The sequence below is a fragment of the Dendrobium catenatum genome, unplaced genomic scaffold, assembly GCF_001605985.2.
Source record: "Dendrobium catenatum unplaced genomic scaffold, ASM160598v2 fragScaff_scaffold_174, whole genome shotgun sequence".
In the NCBI taxonomy this organism is placed as follows: Eukaryota; Viridiplantae; Streptophyta; class Magnoliopsida; order Asparagales; family Orchidaceae; genus Dendrobium; species Dendrobium catenatum.
The window spans coordinates 228,196-239,533 of record NW_021318636.1 but is presented as its reverse complement, the minus strand read 5'-3'; the positions used below and the strand labels follow the sequence as shown (position 1 = coordinate 239,533).

Genomic DNA, 11,338 nt, shown 5'->3' with positions numbered 1-11,338 from the left:
CATATTTGGAGGTTTTTACTCGTCCAATTAATGTTTCAAACCTTCAAAGCATGTTTTGGTCCCTTGATTTGGACCCAATTGGACATGGATTGAACCGATTTTGGTGTTGTTGGGTTCATCTCTTTGAGGCATTCAATACAACTATAAGTTCTGTTGAAATTGAAGTTTAGATGGTCACAAATTTAATTTTGAAAGTTGCTAACTAAATATGCATTGAGATTCGTGTCGGATCAATACGATTTTGTGATGATGTATCAAATATAATGATGTGTGTTATAAAATAACAAATATGGTTATTCATTAACGAATATAATTAATTATTAATTCATATATTAGTTAAGTTGTTCCCAGCCTAAATTAACTGTATGTTATACATAGATTAATTTTAAATTATCATAATTCTCATGAATTAATATAACAAAATTAATTATTCATAAGTTAATTTAAACTTAATATAATTAATCATAATTAACTCCAAAAAATATATTTATTCAAATAATATATTAAATTAAAAATATATTACTTAATTTATTACCTATCTAAATTAAACTTAGCTTCATTAATCCCTCAACTTGTTTGTACTTTTACTATTTCTTTAATAAATAATAAATATTATATTAAAAACAAACTTAAAAAATATGTTTTGAATAGAAAACGAAAATAAAACCGAAGTCCGCATTGCATTTTCAGAACGAAGATACAGAAGAGGGAGAAAAGGGAAGAGAGAGATGGGGTTCATTGACGGCAGCCTTGCTGAAGCGAAGCTCATCGGCGATGACGTCTTCCCGAAGACGTTGCTCCCGGCGGCGGTCTCCGAACGAAACCTGTCCAAGTCCGTGCTCGCTGAACGCGAATCCCTGGTGGCCGCACTCCGCCGGCACCGAGCTCTGCTCTTCCGCGGTTTCGACGTGACCTCCGTAGATGACTTCGAGCGCGTTGTGGAAGCCTTCGAGTGGGACGCGTTCCAAGCAATTTCAGGCACAACCACTCGTTCTAAGCTCTCCGAACGCATCTACACTGCCAACGAGGCTTCAGTGGAGCTGTTCATCAATTTCCACCACGAGATGTCTCTGGTAAATTATTTCTCAATTCTTCCACCAATTTTCTTTATAAAACTTGTATAAATAATCTTGGTAAGTTTGGAATGACTAATTTTTTAAAAGTGTGATTATAAAAATTTATACCATCACCTAAAAATTTATCGAAATATTTGCAAAAAAGAATTTAGGTTCCAATACTTTTATGTCAAGACTATCGAAAGATTTGCAAAATTAAGAAATCCAAAATTTTTGAAAGATTTACAATACCACATGATCTTGATGCTCATATTTACTGCTTTTGTGAGGTTAACTGCCCATAAAAGTTAGATTATAAGATAATGTTAAGCTTAAAATACTATTTTTGGTTCGATTATGAAATAAAATAAAGCTTAAAATATTTTAATTTGTTCGATCATAATTTCTCAAAATAGGTTAAAAAAAGTGCCGTGTTGTAGTTTTTAAATTATATACTTTTTTAATCCTAATAATTAATTATTATAATTTTTATTTTTTTGCATCAATTTTAAGCATCATTACTTCCTCGAACAACTATTATAAATAATCATCATTTTTACAAATATAATTACACGATGCTTGGTAACATTTAAACAGCCGGCCCAAAACTGAGGCGAATTATTGTGTCCGGTCACCGGATGTCCGGACATCCAATCCGGTGACACCACATCACTCAAATATACTAGATTCTGATGTATTTTGGTGACGTTGTGACACCGGATTGGTGTCCAGACGAATCCGGACAGCGGACGCAATAATTTGCCCCAAAACTGATGCTCTTTGTATATATATTTTTTTTTATTGATTGTCTTTTTTGTGACGTTACAAGGGGAATCATGCATGATACCTATCCGGTTATTAAGGACGATTCCTCACCGAATAGGCCAAAAAATGGAGAAATGATTCTAAAGCTTTGCATCCTAACTCTAATTAAAATAGGCTATTTTATTTTTACACAATTTGTATACAATTTTGTATACATAGCGTGTATTATGTATATGCTGTGTATATGCGACGTAACTAATTTTTATTGAAGTCTAGGCGCATCCAAACTTTGCACAAAAAATTTTCTTTAAAAAAAAGAGAGGAGTGAATCTTTTATATGATTTAATTTTTTAATTTTAAAAAAGAAATAATATGAAGTGTTTGTACAAATAAAATAATCTTGATTGAATTTTTAGCTATTTAAGGGCATATTCAACCGAAGAACCTATCTTTCACTTTAAAATACAATAACAATCATATTAAATAGTAATTCATCTCCAATCTAACTTCATTTCTAACACTCTTCACATAAAATATAAAATGACAAAATATATTTTCATTTGTCTTTTGGGTGGATGCTTGCCGGAGAGAAAAAGGAGCAAATGGAGATGCCCTAAATCAGGACTATTTTGTGTGGAGATCAGACGAAGAATGCAGTTCAGAGACCAATCATAATGCACAACGTCAGAGGAATCGAGCCATGGGTGACATAGCACATTTTGATTGGTCTCGCCACAACCCACAATATTTTTCTAGATCCGAACGCTACCGGAGCCATAAAAATTTGTAAATAAAAAAAAAACCATTAAAAAGTTGAAACAATCGTAAATCAATATCACCGAGTAATTGAGATTTTTTTGAATATTAACGGTGAATTAATAAGCAGCGTCCGACGGTGCCATCGAAGATATTCTTCTGCTGCAGCGAGCCATCGCCGGAGGGAGGGGAGACGTCGATAGTTGCGAGTGACGTGATCGTTGAGAAGATGGAGGAGAGGTTGCCGGAGTTTATGGCGAAGGTGGCCGACGTCGGAATAATTCATGGCAATAAAACGGCTACTAACGCAGAAGTTGGTACCCAAGCCATATTTAACAAGAGTTGGATGTCCTATCTCGGCACCGATGATGAAGCCGAGGCTGTGAAAAGGTATGCACACCTATCGATCGATCACCTTTTTTTTTTTCCGAAAAAGTTTTTCTTGTATGATCCGTCTTTACTGCGGTTAGTGAATAGTAACCTAATGGTGCAAATTGGCAAGAAGATGGGGCTGCTGTATCATCTCTATTTGGCTTTTGGTATGTAGTGATAATTTGGGAAATTTAGAGGATTATGGTTAACTTTAAAATTGGCGAACATTCTCTTAGATGTAGTTATTAAAATAATATTATAATGTATTCTTTAATCCAATACTAATAAATCAGACTTTCACAACACTTTTTTACCTACTGCAATGGTTTAAACATCTGCTAAATTATTTGCAGTAGTTTAGGAACAACTACAAATTGATGTACTTGCATTTGTTGGAATGGTTTTTGCAGCAGTTTCAAGAGTGCTGCTGTAGGAATCTTTAGTAGCACTTTTAGTAGGTGTTAAAACCACTATTAAAGTATTATGTAGTAATTACAAAGAGTGTCTCAATGCTCTATCACAATTTCTTGTTCCACATGAATAGTATAAATAGTTATTGGTTTAAAGCTACAAAATGAATGAAATAGTTTATCAGATAAATATAGCAGATTGTCTCAATGCTGAGTTTGGTGGCTATAGGTTAGATTGGCTGAGGATTTAGGACTGTATTAGGAGAAAAAGTGCACTATGTTTCTTTGAGGCATTGAGACAAACATGCACCTGGAGTGTAGCATCTTGCTCCCTTAACATCATCAATGGCTAAACCAAGAAATTTTTCATACCTGCAATTGCCTTCAAAATCATCCTAAAATCTTTATCCAAATTACCTGCATAATCATTCAATGATATATCAACATCCACAATTGTGATGTTTCAAATTGATTCACTGACTTGTTCACGAAACTGGGTGGACAACTCACAACTAGAAAGGTCACGAAAGAGAGCTTCATCACACATGCAACTGTATGCATTGGCCAAAATTTGGAGGTCCACTTGTTGTTTTGGCTCGAGTTCAAGCTCTTACACCATTTCATTTTCCACACGTGCAACATCGATCAGCCAATTTCAAATCTTCGCTTCTACCATCATTGTCCGACATTATATTGCTTCACGGTCGAAATAGCCAGCATCAGCTTCCCTATCATTAGCTTCCCGTTCATGCTACAGGTATTCCCTGGGAGTCACAAACTTAGGACAAACAAACATGGAGTCTGATTTCTGCTGAGGAATGCAAACAACAGGAATACCAAGAGTGCGAGCTAGGGCACGGAAAAGAGAAGGCGGCGAGCCTGGGGGACGGACACGAGAGCGAGAGCTAAGGTATGGGGTGAGAGGAGAGATCGTGAGACTATTTTAAAAATGTTTTTTAAAGCAATTTTTTAAAATGTTGCTATTGAATGCTATAAGAAATTATAATAATTTTAGCTGCGATGAAAACCGTTGTTTATACAAATCAATAGCAACGGTTTACAAACCGTCGTTATGAATTTCTCAGAAAACATCAAAATTTTTATAGTGATCTTACACAACATTATATAACATTATGTCATCATGCCTCCTACCATATGCTCTCACACTTAAACATGAATTGAAATTTAAACTAAGAATGAGTGCCAACTGCAATCAACCAATCACTTGTATATCATTCAATCAAAGAATGAGCATATCACCATGAAAGACCAAATGATGACCTGATATATCTTGGTCTTCAAAGCCAAAGCCAAGTCCATCATAGCTGCTGGAAATACCGCTGGATCCTAAGGACATCATCCCCTGCGCCTTGAATGGATTACCACCATCATATTAAGATACAAGGTGATCATTCAACCAAATCTTGAACCCCTAATTCTTGATGATCTTTAAGCTTCATTATGTAATGATAAAACCAATTTAACCATAGAGGCAGCTCAAAAACTTCACTCTCTCCAAATCAGTGAGGAAATCATCTTTACTATGGTACTCAACCTCTCACTCACGTACTCTTTGTTAGTTCACCAAACCACTAGGCTTACTGAACTTGGACATATGAGCAACATTACACATCACCTCAAATCCAACTGAGATGCACAACTCCAAAACATAAGATGACACATAACAGGTCATCTTTGGCAATAATCAATCCCTTCCGATATCCACCATTGATCAAGGCCTCCTTCTGAGACCTATCAGTAAGTTTTTTTCTCTCGAATATGCTTCACGCTCCTAATAACTCCTATAATCTTCTATCTATCCAATATCTCACTAATCACAACTCTTGTTTCATCTCCTTTAATACCAATGGTCAGCTAAGCCATAAGGACTTGAAGTCCAATTAACTTATCCTTTTAAAGGTAATTGTCTTAAAGGTGTCTATCCTATATGCTTACGCACATTCAACTAGGTCAAATCAACAAACTTAGCTCCACCCTCCTCTCTTTATGCAATGTCAAGAACCTACGACACTACTGCCTAGCTCATCCTATGAGCTTTAATGCATTAACCTTATAATATGACATATTTAAGATATTGGAATGCACTATGTTGTATCTACCTTGGTTCAATTATAGTCGAACTCTAGTCAAACCTTATCTGAGCTTTGTTTAACTCTATCCAAGCTTGTTTGAACCTTTAATTCTTTGGTTGACCTTGTTCAAACCCTATTCAAAGAATATATTCAAATATATCGTTGAAAATGAACATATTCTTTGAATAGAGTTCGCCTAATGCTAGATTTTTTTTTTTTTTTTGGTTAAAGCCCACTCATGGGGCCTACGTGTTAATATTCAAAAATTCGGTTACAAGGTCCTTAGAAGGAACCTTTAGCTCACTACTGCTCGGAAGAGCTACAATTAATAAAAGAAAAACAAAACCTATGAGCCGATGGTTCCTTTTTCTACAATTACAAAAATAAGAAAGTAATAAACTAGGTCTGTGAGTGAACAGAACCCAAAAAAGGAAACTAATGATGATGACATTCAGCTTAGTCTTCCTGCAAAAAAACCAGTGACAACAGGCAAAAAAAGGTAATAACCAAAATAAAATTACCTTGCAGATAGAGCATATAATATGACGATCGGTGTAGAGCTTCCTGCAAGTAGATCTCATAAAGATATTATAATAATCATAGGAGCTAACATTAATAGCATCCAAAAAAACCAGATGATTCCTGTTTAACCCACTCATCCAGAGGGGCGCAACAGCAACAGAAATAACCACAGCCCCCAAATGATAGTGACCAGCAAAAATTATATTGTCCAAACCCTCAAACCAATTAGAATATATTCAAATTTTTCCGGCATATGATTTTAACCTTAATCATAATTTGTTTGAACTTTATTCAAATAATTTAAAAACTAATAATGATTGCGGTGAACTTAAAAGATGGTATACAATAAAAATCGGCAGTTTTTTTAGTTCAAAATGGTCTTTGAAGACAAATGACTAAGCTGAAGTTAGCTAAAGAAATATTTTAACAGGGCCAAAGAAAACCTATCATGTAGCACTGTTCACTTCTTCAGTGATGGCAGCGCAGAGTTGATTTTTGGGCCTTCAAATCCAGTGGTTGAACGTGAAGGAAAGCGAGCTTGGATTATTCCAATTCTTGGCTACACTGACGATATAAATATGGCGAGCAATAAATTCGGTGATGGAAGTGCTTTTCCTTTGGAAGTGCTTGGCATTTACGAGCAGCTTTTGGAGGAGAATTGCGTTGACATCAAATGGCAGAAAGGTGACATTTTGCTTCTCGATAACTTCGCTGTGCAGCATGCAAGAAGGCCAGGAAAACCACCTCGACGTGTGCTTGCCTGTATGTGCAAGTGAGTTTTGTAAAGCTGCTTGAATAAATCAGAGGCTTAAATTCTCTTGCCTTTGATAATGTTAAAAAAAAGAGGTTGATGTGAGCCACTTGTGATGAATTTAGCTGTTAAATTAATTTCTCTGGGGTTGAAGTTTTCAGTCGTCGTATGACTTTATTATAGAGTTTCCCACTATATATAAGTCCATAGAATAACATATCTAATTTTTTTATGATAAAATTTTATGCCAAAAACTTAAATTTTTATGATTTTATTAAATTGTTTGGGCAGCACACGACATGGCTCTAAGGGGTTGTGCGAAATTAGGATTTGTTTGTGATAGTTTTCTACTATTTTATTTTTCAGACATAATTTATAATTTTATTTGATCACTATTTTCTTACTGCATTTTTATTATTTTCTCAGAAATTTTTTCTAATGAAAAGCCGTTTTTTGTAATATTAGTAGCGAAGTTCTTCTCTTCATAATAATTTCATTATCAACTTTATAAAAAGTTGCAGCTGTCCAAAACATACTCTTAATTATAATTGATATATATTTCTCATACATCCTCAAAAAATTATCTTGATCGAGCACGAATCTCGAGGCAAAATCAAGTTGGAAACTTCCGAAATTAAAATTGGGACCATCCGAATTCCGATTTCAGCAAACTTATGGTTGAACTGAACGTCTTGAAAATACAAACCCAACGACACCAAATTCAACCTAATTCGAGTACAAATGGGTCCAAATCAAGGGCCATAAGCGTTGTTGGAATGTTCAAACAACAATTTGGATTACCAAAAGGTTTCTAAACATGATGTGCTTATAGTCGAATCAAACGGCTCGACGAGATGAATCCAACGAGTCCAAAGATCACTAAATTTCGACGCCACTAAGACATTCAAATGTCCATAAAACGGTCCACTATCAAGGGATTGAACATCGATTGTCCATTCAAACCACTCCCCATTTGTCCTTGATCTTCCACTTATTTACAGGCCATGACACTCCAAGAAATCTATAAATAGAGTCGACTTTCCTCTTGAAAAGGGACCCCTAAGCCAAAGGATTAAAGAGAGAGATCGAAGATTGCTCTTGCATCCTCAACCATTGCCCGGAGTTTCGTCGTACCATCACCTGACGTCCTGAGTTCCGTCGGACCCATCACCTGACGTCCTGAGCTCCTCCAGACCACCACCTGACATCCTAAGCTCCGCCGGATCACCTCGTGATGCATTGAGCTCCACCGGACCACCACCTGACATCCTGAGCTCTGGAGGACCACTACCTGACGCCCTGAGCTCCGCCGGACCACCACCTGACATCCTGAGCTCCGTTGAACCATCACCTGACGTCCTGAGCTCCGCCAAACCACCACCTGACATCCTAAGCTCTGCCAGACCACCACTTGACACCCAAGCTCCACCGGACCACTACTTGACATCCTAAGCTCCGCCAGACCACCGCTTGATACCCTAAGATCCACCGTACCACCACCTGACGTCCTAAGCTCTGACGAACCATCGCTTGACGCCTTGAGCTTTTCCAGACCACCACCTGACGTCCTAAGCTCCGACGGACCACCACCTGACATCCTAAGCTCCGTCGGACCACCATTTGATGTTCTAAGCTCTCCCAAACCATCGCTTGACTCCATGAGCTCCGTCAGACCACCACTTGATGCTGGGAGTTCTTTCAAGCTACCTACAAACACCATAGTTCAACTAACTTACATCCAAACTTCCAAGCCATGCCAGAATTCTGTCAGGTCACCGGGTGACCTTAAAGTTCCACCATACCATCAAGTGATGTCAGACTTTCATTTACCCCTCACTTCAACCATATGGTTGATATTTGTAATCTGATCACCATTGGGGACGAGTCAACCCATTATAACCTAATTAAATTCTAGTGGAATAATTTTCAACTGGGCCAGGTCCTGTGATTTTTTCCCTTTCCAAGATTTTCCACGTAAAAATCTTATGTTCTCTATGTGTGAGTTGGATATCCGTACAACGCTAGCTAATACGTAGGATCATAACTCTATCGTCGTGTATATTCTAGCTCACAACAATCTCATTTTGAGAACAAATATGACATTTACTCTTTTAGCAACAATCAAAATTTTAATATATTAATTTTATTAGGGGTATTTTGGGTATTTGAGAGAAGGCAACTTTGTTATTTTGCCCTAATGACCCAAACAAACCTAATCTACCTTATTTGGGAACGAGCGAACAAAGAAGCCCGCTTGCGAGATCGAGGCCGAAGCGATCTCTCCTGAGTCTTTCTCCACGTTCACCGACTTCCTTCTCTTCAAAGCAAATTATTAAGTTCAAGAAGGATAGTGTGAATCCTCTGATTTATAGAATCATTACTTTAGTATTAACTTTAAAATTTAATACTGCTACTATTGAGAGACTATTTTTTGCAATGAGGATTGTCAAACATCAATTATGTAATATAATGACTGATGATAGGCTCAATAACTGTCTAATGTCTTATATTGAAAAGATGTATTTGATTTGATTCTCAATGAAGCTGTAATGTAACATTATAAAAAAATGCAAAATAGATTATTAAGCTTATAATAATTTCTAATTTATCAATCATAATACTTTTTCTTTGATTTCTCATTTTATTTTTTTAAAATATTAATCTATTTATATGCAAAATTTGTCCACCCTGAAATGAAATGCAAAATTTGTCCACCCTGAAATGAAATGCCACTCCTAGTAAAAATATGTGAGGAGAGGTTTTAATTATATGATTATAGCACTTTTTGTTGAATTATGTCTAAATGACTTGATCTTCATCACATTTTATTAAGAAAAGATAAACTAAAATTTAATATTTAGTGGCACTTTCTAATATTTGTAATTTTAACTAAAATTTATAATGGTGGGTCTTTAATATCGACATTCCTTATTAAGATCATAAGAAAAAAAAGTTTCCCAGGCGGGTTATGGTATTCGAGCTTGGGTGAGGGGAGAAAGAAACTAAATTTAACTATTGCGTCACACACTAGATCCCTATGGAGTAAAAAAAAAAATGTATAGCGTATGTGTGAAGACAATTTAGAATAATAAAATAGATGCCTAATTTTAATTGATTTTCCAGCTCAAAATAATAACAAAACTATGATCTTTAAAAGATATTGAACAAGGTGAATCAAACGGTTCATGGGGATTGGCTAGGAGCAATTATTACGTCCGGTCAAGTATGAACATATCCGAATGCATACCGAGCAATACGTACCGAGTGCTCAATACTGAGTTTTAGGTGATGTGGCGCGTGGTTATTGGTCTATGAATGCATTCAGTGACCGAGCGTAATAATTGCTCATTGGCTAGCCACATCAGTCTTCATCCCATCCCATGCATGTGAGGAGTAATCTTAGTAGCGGCCACCATCATCATTTTTATTTACGCCTATCACTAAATTTTTATGTTTTTATATAACTAATATCTAAATATTGTTCTCTATTTATGTAATATCATAATTTTTAAATCATATTAAAATATTGTTAACATTACATACTTATTTAAAATAAAATCAATACTTTAGAGCATACATTTTTATGTGATTTATAAATCTAAATTTTTTTATAATTAATATTTTAATAAATAAAAATTTTGTGATATATATGTAAATCCCATAAAATTTATTCAAAACTAAATTTATAATAGCAATTTTAAAACTTATGACTATCCTGAAAGTAATTCTGATTTTAGTTAGAATAAGCTTTTGAAATTATTGAAATATTTTCAATATTTTATTTCTTTTAATTAATAAAATTATTTAATTAAACTTCTATGATGCCAAATAATTTATCTGATAAAAATGTAAGAAATATTATCAAAATCTTAGAATCGAAGTCTATTTATATTAAATTTATATTTAAGCACCTAAATTATTCAAAAAATTAAATAAATAATTAAAATATAAAAATTGTATCAGAATTAACTGATTAAAAAATAACCATGATATATAGGCCTTAAAGCCTTTATTTATGCCTTTATTATCCAAGAGTTTTCATCTAGATCAAAATTTGATCTTGAGATCATAACTATTTTTACACTTTTTTTGGTCCATTTATCAAACAAGTAAAGATTAGGCTGAATAGATTCATATCAGATCAATTACATATTGAACCCGTACTCAATCTATTAACTCATTTTGACACTCCTACGATACAAATGCCAAGTGTGGTCAGTTCAAAACTTCAAGAGCACTGAATGAATCTTTGCAACTGTTATTGAGGCAGAAGTTGGATTTGAAGGAAGAGAAGTTAAATGCTGCAAATGGAGTCAGACGTATAGCTGAGAATATCGCTTCACTTTTGGCTCCACAATCTGGTGCATATTATGATATCTGGGTTGATGGTGAGAAGGTAATGTCAGCAGAGCCTTTTGAGGTAATTGCAGCTCGGAATGATAGTTCCAATGGAACTAATTTTCCAGATTCTCCAAAGCCCATCTATGGTACATTGTATTTGCCTCAAAAATTCAAGATAGTTGTAACTGTGCCTACAGACAACTCAGTGGAAAGTATAACCAATGATATTGGTATAGTTATAGTTTTTGATGGTGATGGAGAGCCGCAAGGCTT

General features: G+C 35.2%; 2 protein-coding genes across 2 annotated transcripts; both read left to right on the top strand.

The window, feature by feature from the left end:
* Positions 1-728: 728 nt before the first annotated feature.
* LOC114579138 (clavaminate synthase-like protein At3g21360) lies at positions 729-1,899 on the top strand. The gene is made up of 2 exons (XM_028692865.1): positions 729-1,073; positions 1,885-1,899. Exons 1-2 carry the CDS (start codon positions 729-731, stop codon positions 1,897-1,899), a joined length of 360 nt encoding a protein of 119 aa, XP_028548698.1.
* Positions 1,900-2,696: 797 nt separating this feature from the next.
* On the top strand, positions 2,697-6,844 carry LOC110112066 (clavaminate synthase-like protein At3g21360). Its single transcript, XM_028692864.1, has 2 exons — positions 2,697-2,966; positions 6,404-6,844. The coding sequence occupies exons 1-2, from the start codon at positions 2,806-2,808 to the stop codon at positions 6,747-6,749; spliced, it is 507 nt and encodes a 168-aa protein (XP_028548697.1). The 5' UTR covers positions 2,697-2,805; the 3' UTR covers positions 6,750-6,844.
* Positions 6,845-11,338: the final 4,494 nt, after the last annotated feature.

Bases quoted from the DNA above. Each gene is read 5' to 3' on its own strand.
- LOC114579138 (XM_028692865.1), top strand. From the start codon at position 729: ATGGGGTTCATTGACGGCAGCCTTGCTGAAGCGAAGCTCATCGGCGAT.
- LOC110112066 (XM_028692864.1), top strand. From the start codon at position 2,806: ATGGAGGAGAGGTTGCCGGAGTTTATGGCGAAGGTGGCCGACGTCGGA. The intron at 2,967-6,403 runs GTATGCACACCT...ATATTTTAACAG, and splicing joins GAAGCCGAGGCTGTGAAAAG to GGCCAAAGAAAACCTATCAT.